Source organism: Pieris brassicae, chromosome 8, assembly GCF_905147105.1.
Source record: "Pieris brassicae chromosome 8, ilPieBrab1.1, whole genome shotgun sequence".
NCBI classification, from domain to species: Eukaryota; Metazoa; Arthropoda; class Insecta; order Lepidoptera; family Pieridae; genus Pieris; species Pieris brassicae.
Window position 1 is genome coordinate 9,591,236 of NC_059672.1, and position 17,446 is coordinate 9,608,681.

Below are 17,446 nucleotides of genomic sequence, written 5' to 3' on the forward strand. Positions count from 1 at the left end.
ATTTGTCGCGCTCCAGATAAGACTACTATTGTTACAATGATACAAAAACAGTGGTTTTTAAATATACCATGATTTAGATTGTATTATTCTGTAAAATATAAAAACATATATTAATAAAGTTTCAGTATTATTAATACATTGCCTAATAGTATCACTGGTAAGAAAATTTTGACAAACTAGCGGACCCAAGAGACGTTGTCCTGTCTTAACCATGAATATTAATTTCGAATTGGTATAATTAACAAAAAATGCTTTATGTTAACATTCTTAGTTTTGTTGGTATTCCGACACGGGAAAATATTAGCGACTGTAATTATTTTATATGTATTTTATCAATATAATAACTCCAATGACCAAGGGAAATAGGGAATCATTTTTATATATATAGATACACGCGTCTATCGGAATTGCAATTGGAAGATATGATCCGATAAATCGTCGAATTTATGTGGCTAAAATAAAAAGGAATGTCATAATTTAGTTCAAAATATATACGTACCTTTTTAGGAGGGTTGACAGTATTTTGTGTGTATGCCGAAGTGAACAATATTGTATGTACGGGCGCTTCAGTAGGTATACCCAGTGACGTCATCTCGCAGATAATACAACCTCCTAGATACACAAGATACTTTTCACTATGCTATGTTACTATGTTTTCTACTTTGTCATGTTTTGAATATTTGAATACATTAAGAATAATTTTGTATATTTCTAACATAGATCGCCAAGATTATTTAGACAGTTGTCAAATGTAGACTATAACGAGCAAAATTATTTAATTAAAAATGAGTTACAGAGATGTGTCAAAATGTGTAGTTTTCTAACCATAAAAATCTGTATTAAAACTTAGAGAGGGAAGTGTGAGGCCGAGACTCCTGTGTGTCAAAAGGAGTTAGACTTAGCGCTAAGCCTCGTGTTTTCATCTTAATCCAACAACTTCGAATATAACTATGTGTGTGAACATGGGCGTGTCGTAGCTTGTGTGTTCCCTCTTTGTTGTTATTTGAGTAATGAGTAAAATCTATCTATCTATACACCAGATTTCAATTAATTTAATTTCACAGTAGTAAATAATTGAATGACATATTAAACTACTTAGTAGTTAAAATATTTAAACAAGAAGAAAATAGCAGGACCCATATAGGCGTAGTTTAAGAATTTTATGAATGTCAGAACTGTTAAATATTCTGATTCTGATGAATATATTAATGAGCTGATCCAGTTAGTATTGGATTATACAAGTTATGAAACGTCAGCGTATTGACTTGCAAATGTGATCTGCAGAAACTACTGTAGTGTATGCTAAACGTTCCGTTAAACTGTTTGTTTACGTATTCTATGTTAATTTCATAGTAGCCCTTGATAAAGGAATCTAATCTAGTGATATTGAGTACTGAGATATTAGCGAACTTCGCTAGCATATTATTAGATAGTTTATCATTTATATAGAAATTTAGTTCAAATTAAGACTAAAAAGCTTACATAATAAAAATACATCAAATAAAAACGTAATTATTTGCTCACTAGCGTAAAAATACATAAAAAATCAGGTTTGCTAAGTATATTTCATATTGAACATACGACGCAAAATCCTAACATTTGGACGTGTGTCAAAGTCAAAATATTTTTAAATATATTGTATTTATACATTAAAATCTTTTATATAATTGTGTATAAGTGTATCTGTACTGGAAATCATATAAATAATATTTATGTTCAATGCGATTATAAACACTATTCCTTTGTATTAATTACAAATTAAAAAAAATTGTCATTAATAAACAATTTTGTTTATTGTAACAAAATGTAGTGTATATTGTGTTCATACATCGTGATAGCCACACCCAATACAAGTAATAATATTGTCGTATGTGACTGTACCTCTAGCGTCTTCGGATTTACTATAAGCATTTAATACACAAATAATTTAGGCACAACACTGCACAGTAGGAATGCGGGAACGCATAAAATAAGACTGACTTACAAACGCCACGTTACCTTGGTACGAAGTAGCTAGATTAATAAATAAATACGTCAGTATGTTTGTTTTTAGATAACGTTATAACCGTCTGCACAACATTTTAAATGATTATAGGTACAGTTTAAATGTAGTGTTGGCCTAGTGGATTTAGAGTGCGATTCCTGAGGTCGAAGGTTCGATCTCCGGCTGTGCGCAGTTAACATTCGCTCGAAAGCATTCGCAGTATACGAAAACATTGTGACTTGGCTTGCCTTAGACCAAAGTGGGCGGCGTGAGTCTGTAGAGAAGGCTGATCATCTACTTGCCTATTAGATTGATAAATCACGATGAAACAGATACAGAAACTCATTTATTTACATTTACAAATATATTTTTTTACAGTTTATAATTGCTGAATGATTTTACAAGATTTGTCGGTATGTCAAAAATCACACAAGTATGATAGCATACAACCCACTCATATATATTCTATGTTGTTGTATGTATGTTTTTTTGTTCCTGTTTAGTTTTGTCTTAATAAATGTGTATAACATGTATTTTTGCACTGCTTGCCTATCTTATGTAATTTAATACATTTTTTTTCTTTACTCAGACTGGTTGCCTGGAAGAGATCGCTCGTAAGCGATAAGGCCGCCAGTTGCCCTCCTTTTGATTTAATTATGTTAAAAAAATTTATATTGTAGTGTAACGAAGTGTAAATAAATAAATCTATGTTGAGTACCAGTACAAATAACCACGAAAAAATATTAATTATTATCTAAACAAAATGCATGACGACAAAACAAATGAAATAAATAAATCTTTTAAGCTGGAATTTTATGATATATTTTAAGAGCTCTCTTTACGTCACAAGTTTAAAATAGACGTATGTAATACAGCTTACTACTAGCGTGGCGCCACTTTTTACAAACTGATTGAAACTGTTTAACCAAACCACGCGACACGTGCCGTGCCGTTTAGACCAATCACAATTAAACGACAAATAATCCTGGTCCAAGAGGCACTCATAGAAGGTTTGTCTACGAAATATCTTCCATCCGCCGTATTCTGCATATTAACTCAACCATTGGGACAGGTTGTCAGTTTTAGTTTATATTCAAATTCAACATGTTCAATTCAACATTAATTTAAGTATCTTTTAATGAACATTATTTATAAAATAATTTACCGTCTTTGTAATTGCTGGTTTTGTCAAATCCCTCACATAAATATACGTAATATTGTACTTCGTCGAAAGCCATTTATCTAGCAAGCTTCGAGAACAATCTCAGAGAGCACAATTATTATTGTGGTAATAGCTTCAAAAGGCACCATTTAAGGCTATGCTTGTCTTGTGCTTGGTATGATAATTTATTCACTTTACGATTTTGTGTTGTTTTTCTCTGTTGTGTGTATGTTGTGACTAATTTTGTTACGCATGTGTTAATATCAATAATAGAAAGTTTAAAAAACCGTCTTCAGCCATGGTGGTGGAATGTGAAACGAATTACGCAGAATATTTGAATATTTGTGATTGGATAAACGAATGTAATATGACGTATGACGTCGCGTGTCGCCGTGTCTGAATAGAAATGTTGACCAATCACAGTCGAACTATACGCTTAATCGTTTCGTCTTTTTACATTTTGTTTTAAATTATGATGGGTCTCGTGAAGGTGTTCCGTAATTATCTATGACCTTTCCATAAGATGGGTGGAACGAGTTTGCTGGTAACCCGTGCTTTAGGCCGTCATCCTTCAGCGCCATTTACCTATTTTAAGACACTCAAATCTATGCAGTCATATTTTTTCAACCATTTCTCAATTTGATGCTTCATAGATTTTTTAATATTGTATACGTTTCAATGAATAAAATCCACTCAATCACTGTGATGTAAAGTAACATTTGCAATAAAGAAATCACACAAAAACTTTCCAGCACATATTTGTAACAAGAATATACAAGCCACGGAAACAATAATGAAGGAAGATAATTTTCTGGATGATTAATGTTTCTATGCGCCATTTGGCGTACAAAACGTAATACTCGGTTCAACCGCTAAGTATTGTACGCCTCTCGTATTGTTTTATTCGTGTGTGTGCTGTTAATATCACCAAATGATACACATCTCAAAGTTTAAATCTTATTTGGTCTTGGTGGTTAAATCTGAAAGAGGTAATTTAACAATATTCCTATATTTGTTTGCATATTGAAAGCTTAACAAGCGTTTCAAAACCTTATACAAAAGTCATGTTTAAGAGCAAGAACAAAAAGAAAGCCAACATTATCAAATTTTATATTTGAATAAACCAAGAAACTGCGGGTATTGAATAAAATAAAAATCAATCAATCTACAACCTTTTTAGGTCTGGGATTTGGGTCTCAGATTTCTCTATCTGTTTCATTATAATTTCTCAATCTAATTGGCAAGTAGGTGATAAGCCTCCTGTGCTTGACACACGCCGTCGACTTCTTGGCTCTAAGGCAACCCAGTTTTCCCGCGATGTTTTTCTTCGCCGTTTGAGCGAATGTTAAATGCGCACATAGAAAGAAAGCCATTGGCTGAGGATCAAACTAACTACCTGAGAGATGAGAGCCGTACGCTGAAGCCACTAAACCAACACTGCTACGAGTTTAAAATACATATATACAATACAATATGAAATACAAAGACAGACGAAGCGATGGCAATTTTCTTTTAACTCTGTTATTAGTTACGAGCATCTCTCGTCCAATCACAGACTCGTATTCCGTACGGCCAATCATCATCAAGCGAAACGCGCAATCATTTCGTCATTCGTTTTATATTGTTAAATATATATTTTTTACTGCAGGTAATATTTATTGGACGTCACCACAAAGTTACATAGTCGACGGTCTGTCAACCCAAGATAAGCCAGGTAAATAACAATTTGTTTAACCAAGGGGCAAACTAGACACTGCTAAGTAAGCGATAACGCATATGGATCAGCGGAATTTTTATCGGAAGTAATTATTTATCTTAATGGGATTTGGAGTAAACACTAATTTAAAAGAAATTGTAAATCTTCTGTGACGAAAAATTCTGGACCTTAAATTATTTTTCTGGGAAAGATTAAGATCTTTTACTTAAAACTTAAGAGTTTAATCTGAATTTCTTGAAATAAAAACATCAAACCATAATTTTACTAAATAGACCTTCTAAAGGCCTTCTACGCCCAATAAAGCCTTTTTCGATCAAACACAAGATTAGTATTACTCTAGTCTTCGAGCGAGTGACGTCTACAAAAGGCGCGCGGCTGTCAATTGTCATTACACACGTCAGTTCACGTTCACGTTCACGTCAGTCGCGTATGACAACTGTCAGCTGGGCGAACCGTGTATTGTGTTGCAAAGTTACTTACCAATTTTAGGTAATCGTGTAACATTACAATAGCATCAACTACGAGTAAGATTTATATAAAAATTGCTTTTATTTTAACCCCAAGACTGAAACTTGATGTTAGTAGTTTCTTATAGTAATAATGCAAAAACCATACACATATATTAAAGAGTCTTCTCTTTTGTTCGCATTAATACCTACAGTTGAGATTCATCATAGAACGTCAAGGCAGAATACAAAATACCATCCTTATCACCTCGTCGTCCGTCGTTGCATAACTGAGCGTTTTCTAAGGTAGTTTTTGCCGCGCACCACCACTATGTGGAACCAGCTGCCCACTGAAGTATTTCCGAACCAATTCGACTTAGGGTTCTTCAAGAAAAGAGCGCACCTATTCTTAAAAGACTGGCAATGCACTTGCGAGCCATCTAGCAATGTGGATGTCCATGGGCGGCGATATCACTTTTTTTGTTTGCACTCGTTATTTAAAATATCAACCAAATTGTATGCGTATAAAAAGTTAACATTGTGTTATGTACCAAAGTTTGTTAACGTCTACTGTAAAATGATTCAATTAAACTAATGAATTATTAAATAATCCTCAAACAATGGATCTGGCATAGTACACGGCTGCTTCACTCGAGCCAAACATTGTTACTAATTATTGCTCTATAAATAAAAAAATCATTATATTAAAAATATGAATTGTAATTCCTTGGCATTGTTATTTAAGGAAAAGTCTACCAGGTTATTGTCAACTATTATGGGGTACAATATCGCGTGCAAATATTTACATAATAATTGTATACTTACTATATATGTATATAGTAATATGGACTTCATTGCTTAATGCGATAGCACTATCTATACAAAAAATTCAAAAGCAGTATTAGCTTATTGGCTTGAGCGTGCAACGCTCATCCCTCAAGTCGTTAGTTCGATACCCGGCACCAATGGACATTCTATCTAACGCATTTAACATTGGAACGGTGAAAGAAAACATCGAGAGGAAACAGTGTGTCAGGCACTGATGACTGAAGGCTGATCATCTACTTGCCTATTAGATTGGCAAAGGTTGTAACGTTTTTGTGGCGTTTTTGTATGGAGATGTTTAAATAAAACTGTTTGTTTGAAGCTAGGTAACAACTGGCCTTAATGGATTAAAAGCTGAGCTTACATCTACCATAAAATTAAGGGTAGTGGGGTTGCGACGCTAACAAAAACTAATTTGCCTCATCTAAGGGTAATAAATCTAAGTGACAATTAATAAAAGTGAAGTCGACCTTTTTGGACATTATGGGAAACGAGAAAATTGTGTAACAATTTATGAGGCTCCATGTTGTGCATGGGGATGTGTGCGACGACGGCTAACATTTGGTTTGCGCTTCTATTTATTTACTAAAAAAATATATATGTAACTTAATTAATGTTTAAAGAACTTATTTTCTCATTACAAAATTGTATTTTATTTACATGAGAAACATAACATTATGTATATACGAGCGAGATACACGTCCCAATTTTAGTCTAGAACATTCACTTCGATATTAATTATTATTATTAGGTTACATAAGTCGTCACTGTTTTTTTCTTAATTTTTAATGCATAGAGATATGAGTACAATAGAATCTACATAATAATAATAATAAAACACCTATGCAATTAGCATGCTATTTACATTAAAATTTACTTATAAAATGCGCGTTAGTTTTGTTATTATTGTCTAGCCCCTCAGACCCCTTCTATTTGGATTTATTAATATTAGGAATAAATAGTGATGTCATCTTCAAACCTTAAATTTGCATTAGACCAACATGCCGCCCGTTTTTAAATGCCTTATTGTGACGTAACTAAATTCCTTAATATTATCAAAAGCACGAAAAGTTTTGGAGATGAAGAGCCGCCCTGTCGTTACCCACTTCCAAAACAGACTTGACTTACTTGACTTAATGTCATATAACCCCTAGGTGGGGCAGAGGGCGTCCACAGTGAGTCTCCATCGCGTTCGGTCTTGAGCCTCGTGTTTCACCTCGTTCCAAGTCTCGGCTCTCTTTGCCTCGTCCGCAACTGTTCGGCGCCAGGTTTGTTTGGGGCGGCCACGCTTCCGCTTTCCTTGCGGATTCCAATCAAGCGCCTGCTTGGGAATATGATTGAGATCCCTTCGGAGTGTATGGCCTATCCAATTCCATTTGCGTCGCTTAATCTGCTGGCTGATCGGGGTTTCTCGACAGCGCTCCCAAAGTTGCTCGTTAGAGATCTTTTCAGGCCAGTAGATGTTCAGAATACGGCGAAGACAGCGGTTAACGAAGAGATGCGAGATGTGTTTGATGACCTTCCACGTTTCACACCCATAGAGCAGCACAGATTTGACGTTGGATCCGAATATTTTAACCTTGATGCGACGCGTCAACATCCGTGACTGCCATATAGGCCGAAGTTGTGCAAAGGTTGCTCTGGCCTTGGCAATGCGCGAAGTGATGTCCTCTTCTGTACCTCCAGTTTCAGACACGACGCTTCCGAAGTGAACAAATTGTTGAACGCTTTCTATGTCCTCTGCGCCCACCCGCATTGGGGTGCGATTCTCAACTCCAAGACGCATTTCTTTCGTTTTCCGGGTGTTGATTTTGAGTCCCGCAAATCCCGCCTCGCGTTCCAGGTCGTCCAACTTAGATTGCATGTCGCGGTGCGTGTGACTCAGCAGACAGAGGTCATCGGCATAATCCAAATCTTCTAATATGTTGGTTAATCCCCACTCTATTCCGCGGCGCTGGTTCTGATGTGTGCGATGCATAATCCCGTCGAGAACAACCAGGAAAAGTAGTGGCGAGAGTAAGCAGCCTTGCCGGACGCCTGCGTGCACTTGAATATCGTCTGTGACGAGACCATCGTGAGACACTCTACAAGAATAGTTCCTATAGCTGGCCTTAACTAGGTTAATTATCTTTGGCGGGACACCAATGTTAGAGAGTCGCGACCGTATGCTGCTCCATCTCAACGTATCGAAAGCTTTTTCGAAGTCAACAAAGGTAAGATAAATCTCTCTCTGCCATTCTGATGCCTGTTCGAGAATGATACGAAGAGTGTTAATTTGGTCGGTACACGAGCGGTTAGGCCGGAAGCCAGCTTGTTCTATATCACCTTTTTTGGGCACAGTAATAAGAAGGCCCCTATTCCAGTCCTCCGGAAGCTTCTCGCTGGCCCAGATTTTCCCAATCAAAGGTGTCAGCGTGTCGACGGTAGTAGCCAAGTCCGCTTTTAACATTTCTGCTGCTATTAAATCAAGCCCTGGTGCTATACCAGTCTTAAGACCCATGACCGCTCTCTCCACTTCATCACGTGTAGGTGGTTCGATATCGATGTTTAATGGCCTGGGTGGTGGAAATGTGTCTTGCATGCCTCCATGCGTAGCTGTGGGACGAAAAGTTTCGAACGTTGCCCTTCTGCTGTTACGATAACTTCCAAAACAGGACTTATCTCAAATCAATGACCGGGACAGTTACGGGCCATTGTCTTGGATGACGCGGATCCTTAATAAACATATTTTTGTCCTAGGCGCGACAGACAACCCCATGTGCAGAGGCTGTTACATCGCAGAGGAATCAGTCACCCACGTAGTCCTGGAATGCGAGGCTGTGGCTAAACAGCGTGCAGAAATCCTCGTAACAGTGAGGTCGCTTCCTGCGAAGTGCCAAGGAGGCTTTTGGAAGGAGTTACTCTGGCTTAGTTAGCCAGGACTTAACGCACAACGCATCTATTGAGAGTGAAAGTGAGGAAACTGAGTCCACAAACCAATAACCACCAACCCTTTCAATTTTTATTCAATTTTATACCTTCATTTTTAATAGACGTATTTCAAGATATATGTTTGGTCCATTCCTGCATTTGTGCGTTCACGATAGCTATAGTTCCTGGCTAATAGTATCGAAAGCTTTGCTGTTATATAGAGTAGTTAATTGAATTCACAGTACTTTCATATGATCGATTCTAGGTAATGTGATCGATTATACTGAATCTTGATTGAAAGCCTACTTGTGCAATAGGGTGTGAATTGTTAAATGAGTTAAGCTATTCGTGTAAACATTATACAAGAAAACAGCTTGTACATATTTATAAAAGTTATAACAGTTTAATGCCTGTCCTATATTTAATCTTCCTAGATTAGCATGAAATCGAACACATTCCCATTATAACAGTACATCTTCTGCCGTTAGTAACCAGTTAAATAACTAAGTTTGATGTTGAAGTAGAAGTGGGCACCGAGACCACATTATCAATCATAATTTCTGATTATTTAAGCGAGTATCGGGAGTTATAAAACGAATCAAATTTAAAATGCGAATTTTACGTGTACTATACAACCTCAAAGTTAAAAATGATATACAATTATCATGTATCTTACAGCAGATTATGAGATTTCAGAAATAAACCTGTCTAAAAATCTTGATTAGAAATGATAAAATTTTGGTAAGATATTGTTATTTTTTTATTTACAGCAACAAATACTCAATTTACGTCTAGCCTTGTCTATTTCCTATAATTATTACAACGTTAATACTTTGTATACACAAGGACTAACTAGAAATGATTTCAGTGTAGTTCAATGATATCAATATTTAATACACTGTCAAGCGTAAAGAAATATATTTTATCTTTAACACTAATATCACTAGTGAATGCTCTGCTAGTACTCCAATGAAAGATGCAAATCACGCTGACCGTGTCAAGGTTGACGTACACATCTCGTTGATATTAGTTTCTAAGCCCATTTTTTATACCCGAACAGCCGTTTCGTTAGTGGATGCGTCACCAGTCTTTGAGGGATGACCACGCTCTTTTTATTACATATCTGGACCAGGAAAGAGCTAATTACACATTATGTTTATATGTTAAAGAATATATAATAAATGACGGAGAGTTTTTTGCCAGTCCTTCTCATGTGTTCGACGTATACATAATGAATAATAAGTAGCTTTGAAAACAACGCTCTACCATACATTATTACATATTTTATTACCTAATAAACTCGAAAATCATACAAGGACACTCTTCAGTGTGTAATATTTAAAACATTCGCATCATATGTCACAGCACACGATTCCCATGAAGGAAAACGACACTGTTTCTATGCAAACCAGTGTGGCCTTAAGCGGAGCGATAAATGATCTATGTAAGTTAACACGAACAAATCTAGCTCACACAATTAATCACAAATTCAGTGACTAGTGATGCAGTTAAATTAAGCGGCTGTTGGGAGTCATGCAGCGCGTAGCCCCAAGGCATTTCATTTCCCATATATAGTCCTCGGGATATATATTTCCAATGTATCTTTAACTGAAAATTTATAATAATATGTTGCCAAGCGGATACGGCTGGACCAATTCTTATTTATGTATTTACTTCTTGCTACTAAAAAGTAGACAAAAATGTGTGCGTGTACTAGTGTAGACACGTAAGAAGTGAAACTTCTTTGACCTTATTTTTCGAAAAATAATCTACTATATGCAACTTTACAGAAATTGGTTAAATAAAATTAAAATAGAGATTATTACGGAATTTTATTAATTGTAATAGACTTATTACTATCATTGTTATCGTTATTATATATTTATGTTGTTAATGGCTTCGAATCTCTTCGAATCAACCGTGGTAGGGAAAAGAAAAAGATGGCGCTTAACGGAAAAATGTGACGCGTAACCAAAACATGTGACGGTAATTTTTTTTCCAACACCGATGAAGAAGTTTGACTTCAAAATCGTATCGCAACGAATTTCGCGGCGGCAGCTAGTTTATAATGAAAATATTGACGTTTCTATCGTTGACGACATATATAACACTAGCTGACGTCCTGTATGATATTTTAAGCGATTAGAATACTAAACAGAGTATGAAAGTACCGACCGCAGCGTCATCTGGCGGGCTAATTTGTGAATTTAAACCGTCACCCAAACGCATATAAAAAAAGAATATTTAAATCGGTTCTGCCGTTTAAGAGGAGTTCAGTGATATACACACACACACACATAATAATTATATCTAATATGTAAAAGTCTAGTGACACGGTGTTAGTAATTAAGCTCCTCCGAAATATCGGTCCTAGTCGATATATCGGTTAGGTCTAGGAATCGGACAACATCTATTTTTTCCCAAAATGTTGAGGGTGGTCCACTCCTAAATTTATGAAATGTATGCATAATCCCTATTTTTTGTTTGTGAATTAAAAAATTATGATTTGAACTCGGTTTTGTGATTGAGGTTTATATAATTCACAGGAAAACCTAAGATTTCATTCCGAAAAACCAAACAGTCTCTGGGGTAGCATAAGAAAATGTTCCATGTTGGTATGTACTAAAAAGGTAGGCTAAGTAAAATCACATTAAGGAGAAACGTGTTCGCGGGGTCAGCTCGGAAAGATATAAAAAGTATCATCCTTCACGTAAATGGATCTATTCTAAAATCAAAACATATTATTTTCATATTTACTTGATACATTACGCAATGATGGTAAATCAACTCGTTCACTCCATCAATCAAAAGTTTCGTGTTATAGTCTATGTTTCCATATTCTGATTAAATATAATTATGTTTTATAGATAACCCGCGGAGTTGTTAGCCCAAAGGATTGTAAAGGATAATATCTGGAATATATGTATTTAGCGATGACTAATTAAATAATTACTTAAATTCCTTGTTGTATTACACGATATTATTATAGACTTTATTGACCATGCCATTCCAATCTTATCTTCTGTTTAGAAAATTCTTTGTTTTTGTTCCTGTTTACCGTGTGACACCGGAACCTTCGAATGCAAAGCATAGAGATTTTTTCACCTGATGTATGTGATTCCACCGCCCGTGGACTCTCTCAATGCCAGAGGGCTCACGAGTGCGTTGCCGGGTTTTTACGAATATTTTGGTGGTGCGCGGCAAAAACAGCCTGAGGTGTTGCAGGTGGAATTTCGTATTCGGCCTCGACGTCCGATAATGAAACTCAACTGAAGATATTAATCCGAACAACTCCTCTGAACAGTCTTCATGGTAAATGCGGTAGAAGATGCAGAGTCACAGAAGATCTCAACGCAACGCCAAGGGATCCAGCCACTCGGAAAGGCATAAGGGATAAGTGGTATGCTAGAAATAAATAAATATAACAAATTGATTGCATATCTATTTTTATTTATTTATTTACACTTCGTTACACTACAATATAAAAAAATGTACATAATTAAATCAAAAGGAGGGCAACTGGCGGCCTTATCGCTTACGAGCGATCTTTTCCAGGCAACCACTGTGAGTAAAGAAAAAATAAAAATGTATTAAATTACAAAATATAGTGTAGCATGTAGTGCAAAAATACATGTTACACACATTATTAAGACAAAACTAAACACTTATCATATATATTTATAAAGAGTCAGAATTTAAAATGCCATAGACATAGTTATGTAACAAGGAAACATACCGTGACCATGAAAGTACTATGTCAATTGAATTAGTTTATATACGCTAGTTACATCGTAACATAATGACAAAATCAGTTATAACTAGAAACACAATGATCAACTCATCCATCCATGTTCCATGGATCCATCAACACAATCTAAAAACAATGATAGGGACAATTACGGGCCATTGTCTCCATAACAAACATCTTTTTGTCCTAGGCGCGACGGACAGACCCCTGTGCAAAGGCTGTTTCAGCGCAGAGGAATCAGTCACCCACGTAGTCCTGGAATGCGAGACTGTGGCTAAATAATAACAACGGACCTATTGAGAGTCTACGTGCTGAAACTGAGTCCACAAACCATAAACGATAAACCAATATAGAAGCGCGCTGGAGTTTCGCCCCTTCGGTTTTGTCATCCACAGGTGCTGCAATGCACGATTTGAATCTTCGTTTCTTGTAAAATAGCAACACTCCTTGCCCTTTTCCATCTTCTCTAAAAACTTTAATACGGGTTCATATAAGCAGCGGGTAAATAGGCATCTCCTGGACAGGCGTGCCCTTCCATGATGATGCCCATATCTTTTTTTATAGTACAGGGGGCAAACGGGCAGGAGGTTCACCTTATGTTAAGTGATAACACAAGCCATGGACACCCGATGCCTGAGGGCCTGCGAGAGCATTGCCGGCTATTTAAGAATTGGTATGCTCTTTTCTTGGAGGACCCCAAGTCGAATCGGTTCGGAAATACTTCAGTGGGCACCTAGTTCCACATATTTATTTATACTTTGTTACCATAATATTATATACATAATTATACAAACAAAAAGAAAAAGTAAGTAGGTTACGTAAGTTATTAGGCAACAGGCGGCCTTATTGCTAACACGCGATTTCTTCCAGGCAACCCTAATATGGGACAATGAAAAATAGAAACACCAATAGAGGGCAAAGTATAAGAAGTGCATAATTAATTAACAAAAAAAACTTGAAATAACATGCAACTATAACTAAAATAAAATAATGGTGGTACGCGTCAAACACTGCCTCAAAAAACGCTCATTTATAGAATGATGGACGTCGAGATGATGCGGATCTTATTCGGTCTGTTCAGTTCTATATATGTATTTTAAAAATCTGCATTTCCTTTGATCGTGATTGATAAACAGTGCAATATGACACACGTCATATCAGATGAAATATTGCCTCTTACGACTTTGCTATTACATTTACCACCACATTGAATGTCGATCGATCTGTATCCACTTCGTTGAACTTTAGATTCTATGGAATGCCGATGTCCTCATAATATCCTTCTACTAGTAAATGAGCATATGAACAGAAATGTTCATTGGTTCACAGCCGGGTCTCAAACCTACCAGGGATGAGGTACGCACGCTCAATCCGCTGGCCCAACACTGTTCTATATGGATCAATAATATTCAACGTGAGGTCGAGTTTTGATTGAAAACATAGACTAAATTAAAACAGGTGTTTGAACCCACAAAGCTACTAAGCTTGTGGCAATATAATTATCGTAGGTTTTAATAGTATATTATTATTATATATAATATTGTTATACGTATAAAACAAAAATAATAATAAAAGAAGATGAATTTACGATTAAGTTTTTTTATGGAAGAGCTGGGAACTCTGACACAGGTATTTTTACATACAAGCCAAATCTACCAAATCTTACACATTATAATGAGTTGTAAAATAAACTACAAAACTATAAGAGACAGCGCATAGAAATTCGTCATAAATTAACAGTCTCAATTCGCTCATTAATTATATCGCAAGCATAATTGATTGATGTCTACTTTACATAATCTCGATATAATTAACTTTACGAGATAAGAACAAGGACGGCGTATTCCATTTAAAATGCGGACTTTCATTCTGTTTCTAATTACAGCGTCTCTTGAATTTTATATTGCCTCGAGGCTCTGCTAAATTATGTGTGAATGTTTTGCTGTATGCGAAAACAGGGCCGTAGCTACAGTAACCACAGTATATATTAAATTAGCATGTGTTGGTGAATTTTATAGTATACATGTTGGCCCAGGGTTGGTCTTTTCAAAATCATACGTGTCGAAAAGAAACTGTCCAGCAAGAGCAGTCTAATGTCATGATTACGCGTCGCATTTTAATAGGAAAATCTAATTGTGTAATCTATACAATATTTCTTTACGGTGATTTGAAATATCTTATGGCGTAGTATATTGACAATAGTACGTACAGGTTTTTAACTGTGACTTTTAGCTGACCTGTCTCTTGGTCTAGTAGTGTTTCCCAACGTAGGGCCCACGTCCCACAGGGCAATCAAAATCAGCTGAGTAAAACATAAGGTGGGGCCTTGAGACTGAAGCAAACAAAATTGGAATACATTATAAAATCTCTGTGCAACAAGCATCAATCGCAAGGATCTCACTAAATTAATATAGAAAAATATTTTAAAAATTATTGCGAATTTCAGTTTTTGTTTCTTATGAAAATTTGCTTATTGTTCCGTTAACAATTTTCTAGTGATTTTTTCGTTAAAACTATAATTTAAATTTCATAAGGGAACAATTCAGTATTTTAGTTTATAAATAAGAATTTTAGGTAGGTTAAGGGCATGGCATAAAGAAAGTTGGGAAACACTGCTAACGGGTCTTTCATAAGACCAAATAAGAAATAAAGATGCGTTTATCTTGTATTTCTGCTCTGGAAAATAAAACTTCAATAAGCAACTTTCTAGTGAATTAAAAGATTCATTTATAATATGAATCTATGATAAGTCTGGTTATAACTTACAGAATTTTACTCTTTAAACTGTACAATATATTATCTGTGACATATGTTCTATATACATTCTTATTTATTATCACATCAGTCTGAAGTTCTTATTCTAAGGTAAAGATTAAAATCCATGTAAAATACTGAAAGATAAGTATATGTTGCCTTGTCAGTAATGGACAGACTGGGTCTACTACGGGTACCAAGTAAAAACCTGAGGCGGATGTCTCACATTTTTGAGGTACCGCGCGCACACTCTAACTTGGTTAGCGAAGCGCCACTCGCGGGAGCAATACATTTAATAAATAACATTTCTATCGAGAGAACTCTTTGTTTGTACACTGGTTGAGTTCACAAGAGTTGCTTGTTTTGTTATTGGTTATAAGATCTATATATATATATATATATATATATATATATATATATAATTAAATGGGATTATTACGTCAACAGTAATTATTACTTTTTTAGACATATTACCCACACAATGACTATGCTTGAAAAATGCATTTTTGAGCATTCCTACAAAAAATTAAAACGTTTATGTACTATTATTTTTGTAAAGTTTGTTAACTTGTACTGACAAGAGGGAGGGGGATAAATTGCAGTAAATCTGCTTACGTAATACTTGAACGGCCCCTTTGTTGTGAATTCTTGTCAATTTAGAGTCTCCTATTAGCACGGGATTGTTTTTTTTTAAATAACTAAATAAACCTAATTAGATAGATATATAGACCTAATTTAGATTCAAACATAGGACTCTCAGAACTTTTACATACATGTTAAATGCCATTACGGAAAATGATTAGTTATTTGTTCAAATATTGAGCTTTTTCTATACCCGCAGATCTCGATAGCTTCGTTCTACCATGACTGTAAAGAGTATATAACATTATGTACCCTATGTACTTACGTGCAAAATAAGATTTCTTAAATATTCACACATTAAAGCTAGTTTTGGCAAACTAATTCTTGGACTACAAAAGTCTTGGCTTCCAGACAATAACCTTCAAACTTTAAAAACCATGAAACACACACGTGTCTGGCACCGTTGGAACAGATTCCAGTAGCAGAAAACACGTTCACTTCAAGTACTTACCATTTTCTCCATAGACATATAACACCGCATTCAAGGGAATCATGCCGAAAGATGCATCTCACAGACTGTCACAGACAATTTCATTACAACGGCTTAAAGACAAAGACAATTATAGCATAATATATATACATAGAATATCATTAGTTTAGAATCACGGCACTCAATCCAACAAATCACAAAAAATAATGAAAAAGAAATATTGTGATGAATGAATATTTATCGTTTGGCAAAGATATGTTGATTTCGTTATTTTTAATTTTTTTGAAGCGAAACTTCTCTAGGCCCATGATGCGCAGGCGCATTTTTGTCGAAAAAAAGATGAGAACAATTGAGAGAGAGTGAGAAAGGGAGATCGTTGATGTATTCGTTTAGTAGTTACATATGAAAACTTTAGATGGCAATTCTATCTCTGTGCAAATGGAGTATGAGAACGATTGAGAGAGAGTGAAAAAGGGAGTGAAATTCTGTCGCATAACGTCTTGCGTAGTAAACGCAGATTTTTTATTTAGTTATATTATCATTAGCACGTATACAGAGGTAAAAATACATGAAGTGATCATATACTTGTACATGATCATCTATTGGGGCTTTACCGTAGTAAAAATTAATATACAAAGAACTTTCACTTCTGACATGTCTCCTTAGGATGCACGCACTTTTTTTAAATAAACGCACGCATATCCCTGAGCTTGAGACAAAACCCTCTCTTGGTAAGGCAAAACAAATTCGGCTGGCGTTAGTGGGTCTCGCCTGTCGCCTAGCGGTTTTTGTCCCATGTTAAGTAACGTGCCGTGAACGAAAGTTTTG

At 35.6% G+C, this 17,446-nt stretch overlaps 1 protein-coding gene across 13 annotated transcripts in view; it reads right to left on the minus strand.

Moving 5' to 3' along the window:
- Positions 1-17,446, minus strand: part of LOC123712866 (transient receptor potential cation channel trpm) — a 159,701-nt gene that overhangs the window by 133,279 nt on the left and 8,976 nt on the right. For 2 of the 13 annotated variants that reach the window (XM_045666204.1, XM_045666199.1), the window contains exons 1-2: positions 1,882-1,959; positions 500-612 (exon numbers count right to left, since the gene is read on the minus strand). The exons of the other annotated variants lie outside the window; for them this stretch is intronic. In XM_045666204.1, coding sequence (XP_045522160.1) covers positions 500-592 — 93 coding nt within the window. In that variant the 5' untranslated portion in view covers positions 593-612; positions 1,882-1,959. Of the gene's footprint in view, positions 1-499; positions 613-1,881; positions 1,960-17,446 lie in introns of those variants that run through there. 13 annotated transcript variants of the gene reach the window in all.